At 53.6% G+C, this 20,546-nt stretch overlaps 1 protein-coding gene across 1 annotated transcript in view; it reads right to left on the bottom strand.

Annotated features, from left to right (window-relative positions):
- Positions 1-19,469, bottom strand: part of LOC144946538 (uncharacterized) — a 41,508-nt gene extending 22,039 nt beyond the window's left edge. The window contains exons 1-2 of the mRNA XM_078875520.1: positions 17,677-19,469; positions 7,788-7,979 (exon numbers count right to left, since the gene is read on the bottom strand). Of these exons, the coding sequence (XP_078731646.1) occupies positions 7,788-7,979; positions 17,677-18,747 (1,263 nt within the window). The 5' untranslated portion in view covers positions 18,748-19,469. The remainder of the gene's footprint in view (positions 1-7,787; positions 7,980-17,676) is intronic.
- Between the last annotated feature and the right edge of the window lie 1,077 nt (positions 19,470-20,546).

The raw sequence follows: 20,546 nt of genomic DNA, 5'->3' as shown, positions 1-20,546 counted from the left end.
GCGGCGCCGTTCCCGGCACCGCGCTCGCACGCGCAGAGGGTGGCCAAGAATGCGCTTTTGAAGAGTCGCCGGAGCTCGGATGGAGACGCAGCACGAGCGCTCGACAATCATCGCGACGCACGAAGACGGCAGCCTGGGGCCACTCAGCGCCCGCGTTTCGCGATTGGGCAATTTCCCCCCCCCCACTCCTCCTCCTCTCTCTTCCCCTGGAACCCGGCGGGCGACTCGCGGTGTCCACCCGGGAGCTGCCGTCGCTTCGACGCTCGCGGAGAGCCGCCGCGTCACCTTCGAGCGGCGGCTCGCGTCACGCGAAAGTTCGGTTCATTCGCGTTCCGCCGCGCGATTGATGCTGCCGCTGCTGCCGCTGCTGCCGCTGCCCGGGCGGCGATTGCGATGGGGCGCGCCGTCGGTCACTTCGTGGCGTCTTTCATGCGATGACGTTGCCACGTCGTTTTGATGCGAGCGAGCGAGTGAGCGCATCCGCACACCGTTTAGAAACATCCACGCGGTCAGAGTCGTTTTTCTTGTTGCTGCTATAAATTTCCACGGCTGCGGGAATCGAACTGTAAGATCCCAGCAAACTGTCCGAGTGCCGGGACAGCCTGACTTTGAGGCCACTCAACCGTCAGGAGCAGTCGTCGTCCTCCTACACTCATCAAAGTGTCAACACGGCGCTTGCAACTGGGGCTTCACGCTGGCGAGATGTTAACTACCTCGCCCGTTATACAGGAGGTTGTTGGTTCGATCCCGTCCCTGACGCCGATATATTTGGACATCTGTAAAAAACAGAGCTCGAAAGCTCATCAGAATCCTCCAGTTTATATAAATATCCTGATTCCGCATCAAAGGAATGCTTGTCTCCGTGCTCAAACTACGATCTCTCTTTCGCGGTGCTGAGCCAGTTGGAGGAAATTCCACATTTCTATGGCAAGGCCAGTCATTCGGTAGGAGGATCAGATTAATGCACCGGCACCGTTCACGTTCTGCTGTGATGTGCACTGATGCCTACTTTGTCGAGGGCGATATCGGCACGTAGAATAAAGATTGATCGATTGACTTGTTTCGCTTCACAGAATAAAGTGGTACTAGTTTTCATGAGCGATGGAGGCATGCTGGACTTAAGTCGACCTTCGACGCGGTTTTAACTTTGCAAACTTTTGGTTGTGACTCGGATGTTCTGCCACAACACCAGCTGGGCGGTTGAATCATTCACGCGCTATTAATGATGGAGATCTACACGCGTGTTCCGTGCTAATGTTCAAACCATAAACTCGGCACTATAATTTGCAAGTGTAGGTCATTGTGCGCCGGTGTGGAAGCCAATTTTCCAAAATGTTCTCAAATTACCTATAAATGAAACATAAATGAAACGAGTAAGGCTCGCCATCGGTATACTCAACTCACGTCTCCCTGTGTGAAGTCATAATTAGACGTAACTCATCGCTCCCTTAATACAGTGATTCTTATTTTACCAGGTAAGGCCCACTGAGCACTTTTTTTTAGAAGCGACCTGGCCTCAAATGATAGCTCAAAGAAAGCGGCTGAGTAGCAGCCAAATACTCTAAACGCGTGATGTTGATTCTAAATGTGGAGAAAAAAACCCGAGGACCCGGAAAAAAATCCACGTGGCCACGGGGAGAGAGAGAGACACGCAAACTCCAAATATACAGCAGCAGGCGTCAGGGTCGGGATCGAACCCACAACCGACTGTATACCAGGTGAGGTAATTAACATCTCGGCAGCTATTCAGCCAAAGGGCATCCTGCAATTGCAGGGACAGAGACTTTAATGTAAAAGGTGCCTCGTTTACACGAGTCAGGCCACGTGTCTCTTCCACACTCAGACGAGGACTGGGTCGTGCTCGTACCCCCAGCTGCCTGACGTGGAACTTCCACATCCCTATGACAGGGACTGGTTTCCCAGAATCGGCGCAGTGCATGAACCACTGCACCAACCGCTCACCACAATATATGGAAAGACAAAGATCCTCCACAATGTAGCCTTAACAGACTGTTGGGGCAAGTGCTGTTAGCGAGCACCTATGAAAGCCACTACCATGCCCATTTGTGGCTGAGTCGACCTCGGGGAGGCCCAGGATCAGTTCAGCAAATCGTCGCTGGTGTTGGTGGCCGTGAGCGGGACTCGAACTCGGGTCGCCGGGTTCGTCGCGCCGCGTGGCGCTAACCGTTGCACTGCCGCTGCTCACAAAACACACGCACACACACACGCACACACACACACACGCACACACACAGACCTCCTCCGTGGTGCTGCCCGCTTCCCCACAGATGCTGACACATCCACAACCGCCGGCCCCTCTCCTTCTGCCCGCGCGTGCCACGTGTGCGGCAGCAGCAGCAGCGCCGTGCGCCAACCGCACACAGCGACGAGTGAGCGATGTTCCGACCCTAATGGATTGGAGCTCGTGACCGCAACCTGCGGTCACGTGCACGGAGACTCTCGCCGGCCAGCGACGAATTCGTGCGCCTCCGCCGCACATCGCCAGAACTCTTGTTTTTTTTTATAACAACCAAAAATGTAATGACGTAAATCGACAGAGAAACAGAACCAGGACGCAGAGGATCGCTGCCTGGTGCAGATGCGAATGGATCGAGAGTTGTGAGTTAAGGTGGGGATGAGAAGCGGAGAAAGGAACAACACGAGAGCTCGATTAATAAGAAACAGAGAAATCTTAGACCAAAGAAAAACTGTGGTCGTCATAAAGCAACCGCAGTGCGATTTGAATATATATGTTCTATTTTTTTATCGCTCCGTTATTTCGAAGATCTCTCCGATCCGTTTTCGGGGTCGTACCGCGTGTTGTTTGGCTTCTCCCACTTTTGCGCTGGTTGTTAGCGCGTGGAACGAAACGTCGGACAACGTGCCGAACAACACACACACACAGGTACGCACACACGGTATGACCCATAACCACATTGGAAAGCCGTACATCACCAACCGCGAAAAAGCTGTCAGTAATAAATAAATAAATCATTTCGAAATCTATTATTTCAGACTTGCCTTCTGACCGCTGGGCCTGTGGTAACCGCTGCCTTGAGTGAATTAATCTCTGCGTTGTCTATTCTGTGTTGTTGATGCCGATATCCGCATCTGCCATGGTTTGTGCCGATGCGGTTTCAGGTGAACCGTGAGCTTCGTGGAAGGTGAAACCGAGGGAATCTTCTGCGTCGGGTCTTTCGCCAACGTGTTCGTGAGTTATTTTGAACTCCGTTCAGCTCTCGGTGTTTAACTCACATTGTTGTAGGTGATGCGAATGGGCCCGAAAAAGGCTGGGGGGGGGCTTGCGTGACTTTAAGCGACGACGAGGAATGTTAGCGAGAGCCCTGATGAATGGGAAGGCGACTGTTTTCCTCGGTCCGCAGGACTTCCCGGAGGGCTGCGGCGGATGGGCGGGGGAGAGACGCGTGACAGGCAGCGCGGGCAAGCCAGGGTGTTGGGGTCGACTACAAACTGGGGCCTTATTATAGATTCACAAAGAAAAAGTGCACGTGACGTAATTCCGCATGCTTGAAATTGTCATTCTGAATAAATCGGTTCTAGCAGTAGTCGCCTTACGAATAGACAGTTACGCCACCACAGGGATGTGGAATGTCCACATCTGGCACGGGAATGCTGACGGACAATACCTCAACGGTGATACGAACAGAGAAGCACTTTGACTTGATGCAAGTCATCCTCCATACCTCGACGGTTCGCCGTGGATGTCAAGTATTTTGAAAAAGTACTTTAGTAACAAACTATGAAAAAAACTATTATCTTTTCAAAGTGCAAAGTATAGGGAATGTAAATAAATCACTTAAATAAATATACAAATAAAACTAAACAACGTTTATCTTACCAGGCAAGGCCCACTGAGCTATTAGCTTATTTTTCAGAAGCGACCTGGCCACAAATGATAGTTCAATGAAGTGGCTTATCGCGTGTAAATTTATAGCAGCCTAATACTCTAAACGCATGGTTATAAATGTGGAGGGAAAAACCGGAGGACCCAGAGAAAAATCCACACGATCACGGCGAGAGAGATACGCAAACTACAAATAACCAGCAGGCGTCAGGGTCGGGATCGAACCCACGACCTCCTGTATACCAGGTGAGGTAGTTAACATATCCTAGCCACCGTGATGATGATGATGAGAGAGAGACACGCAAACTCCAAATATACAGCAGCAGCAGGCGTCAGGGTCGGGATCGAACCCACGACCTCCTGTATACCAGGCGAGATAGTTAACATCTCCTAGCCACCGTGATGATGATGATGATGATGAGAGAGAGACACGCAAACTCCAAATATACAGCAGCAGGCGTCAGGGTCGGGATCGAACCCACGACCTCCTGTACACCAGGCGAGGTAGTTAACATCTCCTAGCCACCGTGGCACCCACAGCACAAAGCAGGTGATTAGTCCGCGGAATTCCGGGAGGTCTCGTATGAACCTCAGAGCCACGATACATTCGTACGTGCACCACAAAGCGTGAATAGATACGTTAACAATGTATACTTTAACAATGTATACGTGAACAATATATACGTTCACATAACAACCCCTTCGATTAAATCGTGACCCGAGATCGATTCATCAAATTGTGCAGCTGGTGGGTCGTTAGAATCTTACAGTTCTACGTAGTTGTTATTTTTAAAAAAAATCATTCAGCCCATCATTCCATAGGGGTCGAGAACTTGAGGTACCGCTTTGCGGGAATTCAACAGCGATTGTCCATCCGGTGGACAGACTGGCCCCCTCCCATGGGAATGTGGAATTGCCACCAGTGATCGTGGCTGCTGCCGATGGAGACGAGGAGGCTCCGTCCCCGCGCCCTCGGGTTGAGCGGGGAGACATTCTGACCGCACGCAAAATGTTTTGCTTTGTAAATCATCCAGACGGAGTGAGAACAGCGAGTCCACTATCGTGCCCGTAATTGGAAAACAGAGTTCACAGTGAGAGCGGCATCTGAGCTCCCAGTCACCAACAGCCGACTGCAGTCATTCCAGCCAAGTCAGATCCCCTCCATCTCATACGGGTGCTTAAGTTGCCCAACAGGGCCATTTGCCAAATCTGCTTAATCACACTAACCATATTAATACTAATACCCATCTGATTATGTACGGTGCCGTTGTCAATCCACTGCTGGATGAAGGCCTTCTGACGGGTTGTGTAAAGGTGGGGGGAGAGAGCCCGGCGAGTTCGATTCCCAGGCATGGCCATGAATTTAGGGGCCGATCCATGCGAGGTGGGGTGCCAATGTGGGAGTTTTTCACCAAACGAACTCATGATTCTTACTCACTTTTTTATTTTACCAGCTAAGGCCCACTGAGCTATATGGCTCTTTTTCAGAAGTGGCCTGGCCACAAATGATAGCTCAACGATGTGGCTCATCGCGTGAAAATTCGTATCGGCCAAATACTCCAAACGCTTGTTGATTCTAAATGTGGAGAAAGAAACACCGGAAGACCCGGAGAAAGATCCACGCGGAACATGGGGAGAGGAATATGCAAACTCCAAATAAACAGGCATAGTCAGGGTCGAGATCGAACTCACGACCTCTTGCGTACCAGGCGAGGGAGTTAACAACTCACACCGCGGTACCCCTCTGCTCCATGTGGGTTCAACAGAAGCGTGACAGATCTCACCGCTGATGTTCGCCATGGGCCAGGAATTTGACTCAGGTGAGGGCAGTGCGTTAATCACTGCTCCACTGCTAAGTAATGCACAAAGACAGTCGAATATTTGATATTAAACGTTTCTACATCTCATCACCTGCATCATCTCCATTTCCATCCCTGCAGCAGTGAAATCAGTCCGCCACACGTGTCTCGAAAACGGAACTCGATCCCAGATTAGGAACATGTACGGAGAGGTGAATGTACCCGTCTGCTCTCCTTGCAGCGTCGTGACGCATGATTGCATGCTCGCGATGGACTCAAGGTGAGGTTTGCCAGGCGAGGAAACCAAAACTCAAATCTAACAGAGAGAGCCCTTGCCGACAAACATCTGGCACATTGCCGGCATCGGTTTAAGCAAAGCGTGACCTTGCTGAGGAGCATCTCTGTGTTGAAACCGGTCCAGAGTTATTGCCAGAAGGCTGCGGGCCTGCATCTTTATCACAGGCTGCTATAAATCCACACGTGATAAGCCACTGAGTTAAGCGATCGTTTGTGGCCAGGTCGCTTCTGAAAAAGAAGCTCATAGCGAAGTGGGCTGTACCTGGCAAAACAATAAAAAGTAGTTTAAACTAGATTCGAAGCTTTCGTGACTGCAGGAATTATTCTTTGTTTAATTGTATCTTTGTTGTGAATTGCTTATCTGTCCTGTACTTTGCGCTCCTATCGTGTTTTTGTATCGTGTTTGTTGTTGTAACGTTCTTACACCGTGCCCCTACCGAACATCTGTGAAAAAGAGCTTTATAGCTCATGGGATTCCCCCTGCAGTATCAATACTGATTCTGGTTCTGGCATTGGGGAGCGAGGATGTGGATGTCGCAGAGGACTTTGTTTGTGGGCCTTTGGGCCTGCGGTCAGAACCCGTGCACAAAAAAACCCACCATTTAAGGGGGTTGCGAGGAGGTCAATAGACGTTTGTCATTCGGCTGGGCTACTTCCATCACGCTGATGGAGTAAAGAGGTCAACTGCTGCGCTAAGAGGCCGGTGGTTGAGGCAGGAGTAATGTCCGTGTTATTGTAGCAGTCAGAGAGCTGGACTTCACTCATGCATACGGGGAGAAAAAAGCTTCAGCTCTTTAGGATATCGGTGTATGGGAACGATGCAATCAATATGATGACCGCATTAGATTGATGACCTTTAAGTATTGATGTGCAAGTGTCTGAAAATTGGCAACTGGTTGAAAGTTAAATCTGCATTCTCGGTGTTGGCAGGGTGCTTGCCTACCAATCGAAAGGTTACAAGTTCAAAACCTAATCCTGCTTATGGATCAGCACAGGCAAATCATCCCTCTAGGATCAATAAACAGGGTAATCATCAGTGGAAACCCTGTTGACACCCTTGTCCCCACCATAGAAATGTGGAATTACCAACGCAGGCTCAAGGCTGCAAACAGCAATGAGCGCTTCTCCCAACTTGCGTTTCTGACCTGACAGTTGGAAGTGACGCGATTCTAAGTTCACCGACACAGCCTCTGCACTGAGTGCAACCTGGGCAGGGTACCACGAGTTCCTCATTGAGAGACCCGACGAAGACCCAGAAGAACCACCGTATCGATCTTCCGTGAAGCATCCACGCACAGATGTGGAATCTTCATGATGGTTGCGCGCGCGTGGAAAATTAAAGTCTCCCCGGCGGCGTGGAGACTCTGCTCACCACCCAGAGCAGAACCGCGGACCGCATAACCACTCCATGCCCGATTCACAAACACTAAGGAGGAGGAGGCGTCACCGCAGCCGGGATGTGTGCTCACCACTCCGCTACACCTGATGCAATCGTCTGGCTCAACCAGCTCTACGTCGCCGTAGACCACGCGAAGAACAAGATTATATAAACTCCCCGCGCCCGTGACGCTCACATCGAGCTCTGCACGCGCGCGAATCCACAACTGCATTCAGTGCCGAACACGAGCACAGATTAAAGCCAGGGGTTTTGCAAAAGAAACTTACATTTTGTCTTGTCCCAGTTCACCTTTGTTTTTTAAGATCTTGACGCCACCGACCACAGATCAGGCAACGGTGGGCGGGGAGGGGGGTGGAGGAGTGGAGGGGACACGGAGAAGGGGGGGGGGGTTGCAAAGATCCGCGTTGGGGCACCGCGCGCGTCTCACCTTGCGCTTCTTGGCGCGTCCCTCGGCCTGCAGCGTGCGCGTGCACTGCTCCACGCACTCGCTGAAGCTCAGGCCGCCCGGCTCGCCGCTGTAGTCCTCGTTGGCCAGCTTCGCCAGCGCCAGGATGTAGCTGCAGGCGATGCGCAGGATGGCCAGCTTGCTGAGCTTCTGCCCGTACGAGTAGCACGGCACCTGCGGGAAACCAAGGCGGAGTGAGGACGGGACCCACCACCCCCCTCCAGCGCCCCGCCACGTGCGCCCCTCCGAGCCGAGTGGCAGCTCGGTGCCTGCGCACGCGGCGTGAAAGTGGAACGAGCGATGCGGGGCAGAGCGGTGCGCTGTGGTTAGGGCGCTTTGCTCGCATTCGGCCGTGTCTGGAAGTGAACTTTCTCGGAATCATAATTGAGAACAAATAATGCAGTTAGAATAGTCGTCGTCATCATGATTGTTGTTGTTTTAAGCCGCGGTTGTGTGGCCATCAGCCGACTGCCTGACGAAGGTGTCTCCAAGCCGCCTCCGTCTCTCGCGGGCTCACGGTCCACCGATCCGTCTGACCCACGCGCGTCAGCTGATCTCATCGCCGCGTCTCCGCGGCGGACGTGCTAACCACGGCGCGTTCCCTCCTTCGGCCGCCACTCCGTCGTTAGTCTCGACCACCGGCCATCGTCCCTACTAGCGGCGGGTTCCTGGCCAAGCCACGCTTACTTCTCTTTGTGTCTCTCGGTGCATTTCCAAGCACGCACTTTCGTTTGCTTTTTTGCACGTGTCGGCTTTCATTCCATTTGACTCGGATTTGAGCTCTGCACACTTCTCCGCTGCTAGTGTCCGCAGCTGCGTGCTTAGCAGCTGGCCCAAAATGCATCCCTGGAAGGCAGCGCAGGGAAACACGCTGCCCGCTGGCATTGGGGACCTCTTGCGTCTAGGTGTTCCGAATCTTGAGTCCTTCCTCCCTCTCCCTCGAACCCTAATTGCCCCGGGACCTCTGGCTGGGCCACACAATAGCATCTTATTGTTTTACATTCAGCTCCCACAAATAAACACAACTTATCCTCTATCCTCCTGTGTCCACCAACAGAGTCACTCAATCGCTCATTCTATCCCCATCCACCAGAGGAAAGCCATTTAGATACTTTATCCCTCTTACAAGAGACTCTTTGTAAAACTTGAGCTGTTCAAATAGTTACTCAAAGTTGTGCAGTAAGATGCCCAACGCTTAGGCTGGCATTCACAAATCCGGTGTTGTGACAGAGATATGAAACTAAAAGAGATTGGTCGCCAAGAAAAGTGACATGGGATGGGACCTAAAGGCCTCGAGTTTCCCTCCGCAGAGTTAACGAAGAAGGGATTGTAAAAGAAATCCACAGTTTGCCGAGCCGCGCACACAATTAGTGGGAACGCCGCTAGTTCGATACGTGACTAGCCGCCCTTAGACGCCGCGCCACGCAACGGGAGACATCGCCTCGCCCGTACCTCCAGGTTGTGGGGAATTAATTGGCAACAATTGGAGGGTGTTCAACAAACACGCTTCCCCCATGTGTTAGAGACTTCATAATCAACGATAATGCGTGTATTCATATATAGACAAAGATCCCCCGTATAGCCTTAACAGACTGTTGGGGCGAGTGCTTTTAGCGAGAACCTATGAAGGCGGGCACAGCACACGAGGGGGTGGGTGGCCAACACCACGCCCAGTCGCCTTTGTCTCTCCAGCGGCGATGTTTGCACACCGCACCAGGTACTTATTTGAGGCTGAGTCGACCTAGGCGAGCCCCCGGACCAGTTCAGATAATTATCACTTTTTTTTTTGGCTGTGAGCGGGAGTCGAACTCGGGTCGCCGGGTTCGTAACCGCTACACCACCGCCACATTCGCATCGTTACAGACATCGTTACAGACATCGTTACAGACATCCAGATGAAATTGTTGTGGGGGGGGGGGCAAATGTCATTAATTAGCGAGCACCATTTTTAGGTTTCGCAGAGCGGTCTGCCTATTACCACGCCGACCCTCCTGACCACCTTTGTCTCTCCCCTGCTAAGTGCTGATCACATCCCAGGGTGCCACACACTCTCACTTGGGGCTGACTCAAAGCGAGGGGAAGGCCCCTGTGAGTTTCAGACGCCACTCGCCACCCAGGTCACGCAGTGGCCGGCAGTCCATGCACCACAGTCCACGAGTCTCGGTCTCTCATCAGGCGTGACTCGTAGGGCGGATTATGATGAACGTCGTGGGATTTTTACTGAACTGCCTGCCGTCTTTTTTTGTTCGTGTTGTAATTCTCTAGGAATAACAGCGGCAACTTGACCACAACTCTCTCGTGTTTGTTGTTGTCACGTTCTGACCGGCTCCTCCTGGACATCTGTGAACAAGAGCTTCATAGCTCATCGGATTCCTCCTCCAGCATCAATACATCTTCTGATTCACATTCACAGACCCGAAGTTTGAGAAATGCGACCATCCCTCCAATGGTCTGTAAAATGTACCTCCTTGTGGCCACTGATTTAAATGATACCCACACGTTTACGGTGGTCTTCTAAGGATGGACTGACCCCGATCGTGGCAATGTGGAATTTCCACTTCATCGAGAGAGATGAGCCGCATGGCACTGCTTGCGTGAGGGAGGAGATGCTGAGCGTGTGACAATTTTTATTATTATTTTAAAATGAGACAGAGTTTTCAAAATATTTGGAATTAAATTCATGTCTTTTAGGTGTCTGATGAATCGTGACATCTAAATAGCATGATTAATAGCCACTTAATTAAAATCTAAAAATAAGAGTAAACCTTAACATTTCATTACGCTCGTCTTAATTTGTCGTGTGAAGACTAATGTTTGTTTTTATTCACGGCTTCCTGATTAATGGTATTATTGTGAAGACTGGAGTTTCAATTGAAATTCACTTTGCATTCATTTCTCCGGCCGGGTGTGTAAAGTCGAGTTAAAATTCACAAATGCAGAAACGCTGTCGTCTCTTCTCAAAGCAACCCCCGCGGAGCGATGATTTGTTTGTTTGCAGGAGTCGTCATCTGGTTGGAGATGAAGGCGATTCGTGCAAGGAGTAACACTTTCACTTCTACTTTCGCGCTCCGCACAAACAACTGCAAAGCGTCTCTTCTTCTGCGCTTGCATTTTAGGGAACCCGTGGTTCCACACACAAACAACGACTAACAAAGACCCCCCGTGTAGCCTGTAACAGACTGTTGGGGCAAGCGCTGCTAGCGAGCACCTGTGAAGGCCGGCACGGCGCACGAGGGCCAGCACCACGCCCAGCCGCCTTTGCCTCCCGAGCGGCAATGTTTGCACACCGCACCAGGTACTCATTTGAGGCTGAGTCGACCTAGGGGAGGCCTAGGACCGGATCAAATAATCCTCTCTGGATGGTCGCCGTGAGCGTGAATCGAACTCGGGTGGCCCGGGTATCATGGAGCGACGGGCGAACCGCTGCGCGCACGCGTGCAGTCACGTGGCGTGGCACGCGTGCAGTCACGTGACGTGGCACGCGTGCAGGCACGTGGCGTGGCACGCGTGCAGTCACGTGGCGTGGCACGCGTGCAGTCACGTGACGTGGCACGCGTGCAGTCACGTGGCGTGGCACGCGTGCAGTCACGTGACGTGGCACGCGTGCAGGCACGTGGCGTTGCACGCGTGCAGGCACGTGGCGTTGCACGCGTGCAGGCACGTGGCGTGGCACGCGTGCAGTCACGTGACGTGGCACGCGTGCAGTCACGTGGCGTGGCACGCGTGCAGTCACGTGACGTGGCACGCGTGCAGGCACGTGGCGTTGCACGCGTGCAGGCACGTGGCGTGGCACGTGGTCCTCAGTGCGCGGGTCTACACGAGACAGTTGTCGTCAGCCGCGACTTATCCACCGCTGGATGAAGATGCCCCCGGAGCCGATCGCCACCTGTCACGCGGTCTCGCGATGCAGCGATCGTCTCTCTGTGCTGCTTCGGCACGAACTTCATCGCCCGTCCGGGATGTGGACGCCCTCTCGGGCTCGTCAGCCTCCTTTGGCGACGACTCCCACCGTTCGTCTCGGGCCACCGGCGCATCAAGCCCTGACAGAGACATTGGCCTGCCCGAGCGCACTTCTCTAAAGGCACCACGGTGTGGGGCGCCGCAGTGGCTCGGAGATGTTAACTACCTCGCCTGGTATGCAAGAGGTCGTGGGTTCGATCCCGACCCTGACTATGCCTGCTGTGTATTTGGAGTTTGCATCTCTCTGTCATCATCATCATCATCACGGTGGCTAGGAGATGTTAACTACCTCGCCTGATATACAAGTGGTCGTGGGTTCGATCCCGACCCTGACTATGCCTGCTGTGTATTTGGAGTTTGCGTCTCTCTCCTCATCATCACGGTGGCTAGGAGATGTTAACTACCTCGCCTGATATACAAGTGGTCGTGGGTTCGATCCCGACCCTGACTATGCCTGCTGTGTATTTGGAGTTTGCCTCTCTCTCCTCATCATCACGGTGGCTAGGAGATGTTAACTACCTCGCCTGGTATACAGGAGGTCTTGGGTTCGATCCCGACCCTGACGATGCCTGCTGTGTATTTGGAGTTTGCGTGTCTCTCCGCGTGGTCGTGGGGATTCGTCTCCGGGTCCTCCGGTTTTTCCCTTCACATGTATAAACATGCGTTTCAAGTATGTGGTTGTTATCCATTACCGCATGATAAGCCACTTCGTGGGGCTATCATTTGTGGCTTGGTCCCTGATGAAAAAGAGCTGAATCGCTCAGGGGGCCTTACCTGGTGAAATAAAAAGTCGAATTAGTTTAGTCTCTGCATTGGACTCTACAGGGTGGTTCTGATGTTTTGTGACCCCGAACTAATTCTCTAAATCTTAATATTTATTTTTTAAATGTAACGTTTATTTAAACATAAATGAATATGCAAAAGAAAAACATCTTAGGGGTAAATTAATTAGGGCTCACGAAACATCTGGGCCACGCTGTACATGATCTAACCCATGTGTTCCTCTTCGTATCGCTTCGTGTAAATCCAAAGCATGCACCAATCCGTACATGCTGGCGCATCTCTCAGATGTTGCTCCATCTCCCACTCCTAAATGCCGACGACTCCGATGCGCACGCTGCGTACAGCTTTGTCAGAGCCGGCCGGGGGGTGGCTCCGCTCCGTGGCCTGTGACCCAGCCCACTGTGGAGGCAGCGGGGGTTGGTGGGTCACCGCGCAGACGTTGTGAAACTCCCTTTGCCCGTGGGTGCCGAGGAGGAGCCGCACCCTGGCTCGCCACGAGCGCGCGGTACAGCAGAACACGTGGACCGCGCCTTTTTCCGTGTGGACGGCATCGAGTGTTGCCCCCTCGCACGCGTGGACGTTCCTCCGGGTGCTGCGGTTTCCTCCCGCATCGAATTTGTTGGCAGCGGCCGCTCAGCGCGTCGCTGCTGCCTTTGTGCGTCGGTGCACGTTGAACTTCTTTCGCACCGTACGTAGGCAACCTCCTCCTCGCGCGTCTGAGTCGACATTGCCGTGAAATTATGATGATTATTTTTACCCTGAGAACAGGGACGCGACGACTTCCCAAGGCTACAGTCGCGCCACACGGACTGGGGATTGTTTTTATCTTTCGACGCAGTGACTCGAGCAGCTGCCGTGCAGTGCCGGACTCTCTCGCTCGCTCGCCCCGTTGCTGCACACACGGAGGTGGTGGGGGGGCATTCCTGACCACTGCGACTTCATCTCTGCTGCTGCTGCTGCAAGGAGGTGCTACCGTGCAGCAGCCGTGCTGACAACAAGGGGAGCGCGTGGCTGCGGCGAAGGGCGTCGTGAACGCTGCCACCGCTACCGCTGTCAGTTTTATAATCGCGCCCAGCGGCGGCCGGTGGTGGGGGGGTGGAGAGAGAGAGGGAGGGGGGGCTCCAGCAAAACACGGTCCGAAAATAAACACGGCGGCTCCGTTACACAAATAGGGGATAATTCCAAAACAACGCGCTTTTTGTAAAAAAAAAGGGTGAACCAGACGCGTGCCCGTTGCTGAGCCGAGCGGGCGAGCGGGTGAGCGAGCGAGCGAGGTGGCTGGGAGGGAACACGTGTCTGCTGTGCGAGCCCCAGCACCTGTTTCCTCCAACGTCTTCCCAACGTTCTGGGGGTCGGGGGGAAGAAGTGCGGTGGGGGTAAACGATCGCCGACGGGGGCTCAGGGCATTGCTTCAAAGGCAACGCGGGAGAGATTGAGGCTGTGACATCGTTTTGCCAAGAGTAGCAGCGGGAGGCATGCAGTTGCCGGTGTCACTTGATTACAAAAATTATACCCCAGCTGAATGATTCCGTTTAATTAAAACTCACTGCTCGTTAGTTAATGCGTACAAATTACAACTTCAGGTCGTAGGGCTGAACAAACAGAGAATGTGGAAGCAAACAATGTAACTTGCCACTAATTTGCTATTGGATTAAACTATATATTGTATCATGATGTCGAGTGTGGTGGTGGTGCAGTAGCTTGGACACTTTAAACCCGGTGACCTGAGTTTGAATCCAGGCCACGGCTAATATCAGTGGTGAGTGAATTTAGAACCCCCCCCCCGCCCCAGGATCAACATTGCAACCACGTGACACCCTGGCAAAACGAGACGCTCCATCTCAGCCGACTTTCCCGTGTGTAATATAAAACAACAACAAAAAGACCCCCCCACACTGACCAGCGTGGTGAAGTATGGACAAACAATCCCCCCCCCATGACCCACATGGGTGTGGGCAAACGCTCATCCAGCAGTCGGATTGACTAAGGGCCGTGTCACGTGACGTGCACGTAATGCACTGCGGGGTCACAGCCGGCTGACATCTACACCGCGATGTTTCAGGTGTCCTCCTGGGTGAGTGGCGCCGGTTCAAGTCCCCCGTTCCCTTTTTCACTCAGACCAGTTTGGTCATTTTCCATTGGCAAGTAACCGCATTGGCAACACGTCCCAGATGCTGCTGCTGTTGGTGGAATTTATTTGTGGTTGTCCGCGGCTGTGAGAAATACAGCCACGCAGGAGGGCGGTGTGTGGTATGGGCGCTTTAAATGCCCACGTGACAGGCCACTTCGTTGCGCTGTCTGAAAGAGACCTACACAGCTCAGCGGGCCTCACCCTGGTAAGAACCCCTGGAATGTGTTCACTTGAAGCTGAGAATGAACTTCGATGGGATCGACTGCTGTCTCAGACCCCCCCCCCCCAGTGACGCGCCTGCTGGCGAAGCAAGCTCGGCAGTGCGGAGACAGTCCAGCAAGTAGCTGTGCTCACCAATCCGTGCACACTTTGATCGCTCTCGCATCGCATCCGTGGGTTATCTGCGGGCACGCCGACTTCCCCCCCCCCGCCCACACACGTTGCACGTGAAAAATACTCGAAGGGGAATTGGCCAATTAACTCAACCAGGACATCGACTCGTGAGGCTTTTGTTTGTTTTTGTCACATCACAGCAGATACAAGTGGCAAAGATGCTCATTAATTTTTATGCTGATAATATTGATGGATGATCGTGTTTAGCTTGTGATGATTAACAATTGAAATGCTTCCATGTAACCGGTGCCAATTAATGTTGATAATGGTTTGTGACCAATGCTCTTGCCATCGCTGATGCTAATGATGATGACAATGACAGCTTGTATTGGTTTCTATTTTAATTAATGTAATCTACCGTTACCCTGCTAATGATGACGATGTTGATGACGATATTGGCAACATTTGGTGTTGGCGTGCAGCATGTCACAAGTAACTAACGGAACTTTCATAGTTTATTTGTGTTCTATTATACTGTGGATTAACGGTGTTATTGTTATTTAGCGTCGTCATAAATATTGCCCCAAGTAGGTGTACACTATTTGACTTGTGTAGCAATACAAATTTGTCTTTTTTATTTACTCTTCAGAGTGGAAGTTATTACTAATGAATATTGCAACCATAATGCATGGGATATCCACTGACATGTTATGTCTAGGGCAAATGCAGCTGCATCTCACGACGATGTAACATCATAGAAACAGCAAGTCTCCGAAGCAGGAGAGTACGATTTGAAATCGCAGTCTGGGTCAAATCAATGCCATCATCAGTACCATCATCCTCCCCGGGTGGTTAAAATAATGAACACCTAGTAAGGCTGCACAACTTAGTGGATGACAACAGCAGTTTGACGATGGGAAGATCGGTGCTAGCTATAGATATGTGGAATTTCCACCACGGGCTTAACAATTTCTATTGTATATTGTATTTTTTTTGTCAGAGGGAGAATGGTGAAGCATGTTCTGCATAACTCGAGGACGCATCAGAGAGCTACGCAACACAACCACGGGAACCCTTTGCAGCTGCATGCGTACCCAAATGAAACGACGTGTCCTATGCACAGACTCGGGCCCATTATGACAATAGGGGATTCACACCGCTGTGGCAGAGATGAGCATCGCACCCCGGAAAATGAGTTTAAGGAAGGGTTCGGATACTTTGACACTTTGACCCTGACAATCTGACACTTTGACCCTGACAATCTGACACTTTGACCCTGACAATCTGACACCTTCACATGCTGACACTCTGGTCCTGACACTTTGACCCTGACAATCTGACACTTTGTCCCTGACAATCTGACACTTTGACCCTGACAATCTGACACTTTGACCCTGACAATCTGACACCTTCACATGCTGACACTCTGGTCCTGACACTTTGACCCTGGCAATCTGACACTTTGACCATGACACTTTGACCCCGACACTCTGACACCTTCACAGTCTGACACTTTGACCCCGACATCTGACACCTTCACATTCTGACACTTTGACCGTGACACGTTAGACCCTGACACGCTGACGCCTTGGCATTCTGACACTGACCCGTTGACACTCACACGTTAACCCTGATGCCATGACCGTTTGTCCCTGACGCTATGACCCTTTGACTCAGACACTGTGACATGTTAATGCAGTACTCGAACGCTGACACTATGATACTAACATTCTGACACACTGACACTTTAACACTGCGACACTTTGACATTTTAACACTGATACACTGACCCTTTGACACTAACACTCGGACACATTGCATGTTGAACTTCTTTCGCACCGTACGAAGCCAACCGCGCTAATCAGAGGTGCGGGGGAAGGACAACAAACTAAACACAAACAGCAGTTCTAAAGAGATTAGCTTTCACACATTGACACGTTGACACTTATTACTGACACCCTAACATTCTGACGCACTGACACTTTGACACGAACACTGCAACTTTGACACTCTTTCACTCTGACACCCTCAAATTCAAACAAACGCCCTGACACGTCGACACTGATATTGACCGACACTGACTCCCTGCCCCCCCTTGTACACCCTTGACATTCTGACTCACTGACTCTGTGGCACGAGCACTGCCACACTGCGACATTGGCACGCGCCAGGAGACACGCCAACGGCAGGAGGATTTCTCCACAATTCCGGCTGTCGCTGAATGAGGCCGGTTGTAATCATCGGCGAAACGTCGTTACTCGAATCGTCAACGCTGTTGCGGGTTTACTCTCCAACACACCGGCGTGCTGAACTCGCAACTAATTGGCACGTTTTGTTGACGTGACAAAGCCCTGACTAATCGGCTGTGTCGGGTGGTGGCCGGGTTCAACGACACATTCATATTTACGCGATCTTACTCCCCCCAACCCCCCCCCCCCTATTATGGACTTTCACCCTGACACACCGCTGTGACACGAGCGCATCTCTGACACTTTGACCGCGAGCCGATTTTGCTCACGCCACTCCTGCCCCCCCCCACCCCGTCATTTGGTGAGGCCGGCTCAGCACGTGGTGGGGGGCTGGGGGGGGTTGGGGGTGGCAGGGAAGATGGGGGGGGGTCACTCACGGACCATCGCTGCCACCTCGCCGAGACGACCGAATCACCTGCTGGCGAAGAGCCTCGAAAGCGGCGCTGATGGTGTGCACGCGCGTGCGCTCCCGCGCGTTCGCGAGCAGCCTCCTCGTCTGCTGCACCACCTTCGAGTCGGAGCCCTGCAACGAGGCCGCCCCGCCCGACTCGTCTTCGTCGTCGTCATCCTGCTGCCCCGGGCCTGCCCGCGGGCCTGCCCCTTGCCCGGTGCCGGCGCTGTCCATGCTGTCCTCCTCGCTTGGCGCGACGGGGACTCCGAACCGGCCCCTCTTGGAGGGCGGAGGGAGCGGTGATGTGTGCTGCTGCTGTTGCTGCTCTTGCTGCTGCTGATGATGCTGTTGCTGATGATGCTGCTGCTCTTGCTGCTGGTGGTGCTGCTGTTGCTGATGATACTGCTGATGATGATGGTGCGCGAGGTGATGATGACGTTCGTCCACGTAAGACAGTGCATGATGTAGGTGGTGGTGGTGCAGATGCTGCTGCTGCTGCAGCTGCAGCTGCTGCAGCTGCAGGTGGTGGTGGTGGTGCCTCCTCTTCCCACCCACTGAGGCTGGCGAGAGCGAGCACTCGTCGCCACTGCCGCCGCTGCTCGTCCCCGTGCTCGCGTCGAACGCCGAGGAGGAGGAGGAGGGCAGCACGGCCACCTTGGGGCCTCGGATTACGTTCACCGTGGCCGCCCTGCCCAGGGCGGACGCCTCGGCCGAGGCGGCAAGACCCCAGAGGAACTGGCTGGGGTAGAAGGCGCCGAGCGGATGGTCGGGCTTCATCTCCTCCAGACGCGACGAGGAGCACGCACCGACGCCGCCGCCGACGACGCCGGCGGCGGCCACCGCGTAGCTGGGCGTGGGGCGGAACGCGTGGGGCAGCTCCGCGTGGCCCGTCGGGGTGCGCCGGGGCTCCGCGGGCTCCTCCGTCTCGCTGCTGTCGAGGGGACTTCCCGGCGGGGAGCCCGTGCTCGACGCCAGGGAGCCCGGCGCCGGGGGAGGGTACCTGGTCGGCTTGCTCGACTTTCGGGGCGTCTTCGCCTTCCTCGCCGGCCCCAGCGACCTGGGACCCTCGGCGGCGATGTCCCGCATCCTGTTCATGGTCTCCGCCCGGGGCTGGCGGCAGCGCAAATGATGCGGGATCCGCGGCGAACTCGCGCGCGGCAACAATAACAGCGAAAGAAAAGTCGCCCCCCGGCGCGCAGCCGTGCGCGGAGGCGACAGTGGCGACCGTCGGTGGATCTTGAGTCCCGATGTCACCACCGCTGCCGGTGCGGAGTGGTCACGGCCATGGCTTGGCAGTCCCGAGCGAGTGCGCGCGCGCGTCCGTCAGTGTGCGTGGCTGGCTGGGAAGACGGGCGGCCGGGCGGAGTGAATGAGCGCGCGGTGAGACGAACTTGCAGGTCGAGGAGTGGGAGATTGCGCGTGACCCGTGTGCGAGCGAGCGCGAACGAGAGCGTGGGGAGCTGAGCGACGGGGATCGAGCGTGAGAGCGACACGGCGGAGCTGAGTGGCTGAGGGATTGAATGAGCGAGCGGAGGGAGCGAGCGAGCGTGAGAGTGAAAGTGTCACCGAGTGAGTGGCAGAAGGAGAACGGCGAGTGAGCGAGTCCACGGTCAGGGGGTGCATCTCCGCTCCGTGTCGCGTCCCCGATGATCCCCGACTGCCATGGCAGCTGCTCACAGCAGCAGTGGGAACCCGCGAGCAAGCGGCGGCAGCAGCAGCAGCAGCTCGGAGGAGCAGGCGGGGACTCTGTCTGTGTGTTCGTCTCTCGCTCCACTGCAGAGGCAGCAGCAGCAGCAGACTTTTTTCAGGATCGAGGGAGAGAGGAAGGCAGGCAGGGAAGAGGGGCGGGGGGGGATGAGAGGGGCGGGCAGGGGGGGGTCTCTTGCTCCTGGCGAGCGGTGGGGGTTGGAGAGGGTAAAAAAGAATCTGCAGACTAACTGGCAACAGCTGTGTTTACCCAGCCGGCGCCGGCCTAAGCTTAGCACACTCGCCCGTCGCCATGCCCTCCTCCCTCGCTGCCTTCTGAACCACCCGCCAGCAGCACATCCCATCACACACACATACACACACATACACACACACACATCCATACACATACACACACATCCACACACACACATCCACACACACACATCCACACACACACATCCACACACACACATCCACACACACACATCCACACACACACATCCACACACACACATCCACACACACACAATCACACACATCCACACACACACACGTCCACACACACACATCCACACACATACACAACACATGCACACACACACACATCCACACACACACATCCACACACACGTCCACACACATACACATCCACACACACAATCACACACATCCACACACACACATACACACACACACATCCACACACACACAATCACACACATCCACATACACACATACACACACACACATCCACACACACACAATCACACACATCCACACACACACGTCCACACACACGTCCACACACACACACATCCACACACATATACAACACATGCACACACACACATCCACACACATCCACACACACACACGTCCACACACATCCACATACACACATCCACACACGCACATACACACATCCACACACACACATCCACACACACACACATCCACACACACACATCCACACATTCACACACACATACATCCACACACACATCCACACACACACACATCCACACACATCCACACACACATCCACAACACACATCCACACACACGCACATGCACACACACACACATCCATACACACACATCCACACACACACATGCACACACACGCGCGCACACACATCCACACACACGCGCGCACACACATCCACGCACGCGCGCCCACACATCCCTTACACACACACACATCC

The sequence above is a fragment of the Lampetra fluviatilis genome, chromosome 41 (assembly GCF_964198595.1).
Source record: "Lampetra fluviatilis chromosome 41, kcLamFluv1.1, whole genome shotgun sequence".
Classification (NCBI taxonomy): domain Eukaryota; kingdom Metazoa; phylum Chordata; class Hyperoartia; order Petromyzontiformes; family Petromyzontidae; genus Lampetra; species Lampetra fluviatilis.
Note: the sequence above shows the minus strand (reverse complement) of the source record. Positions and strands in the feature narration are given on the sequence as shown.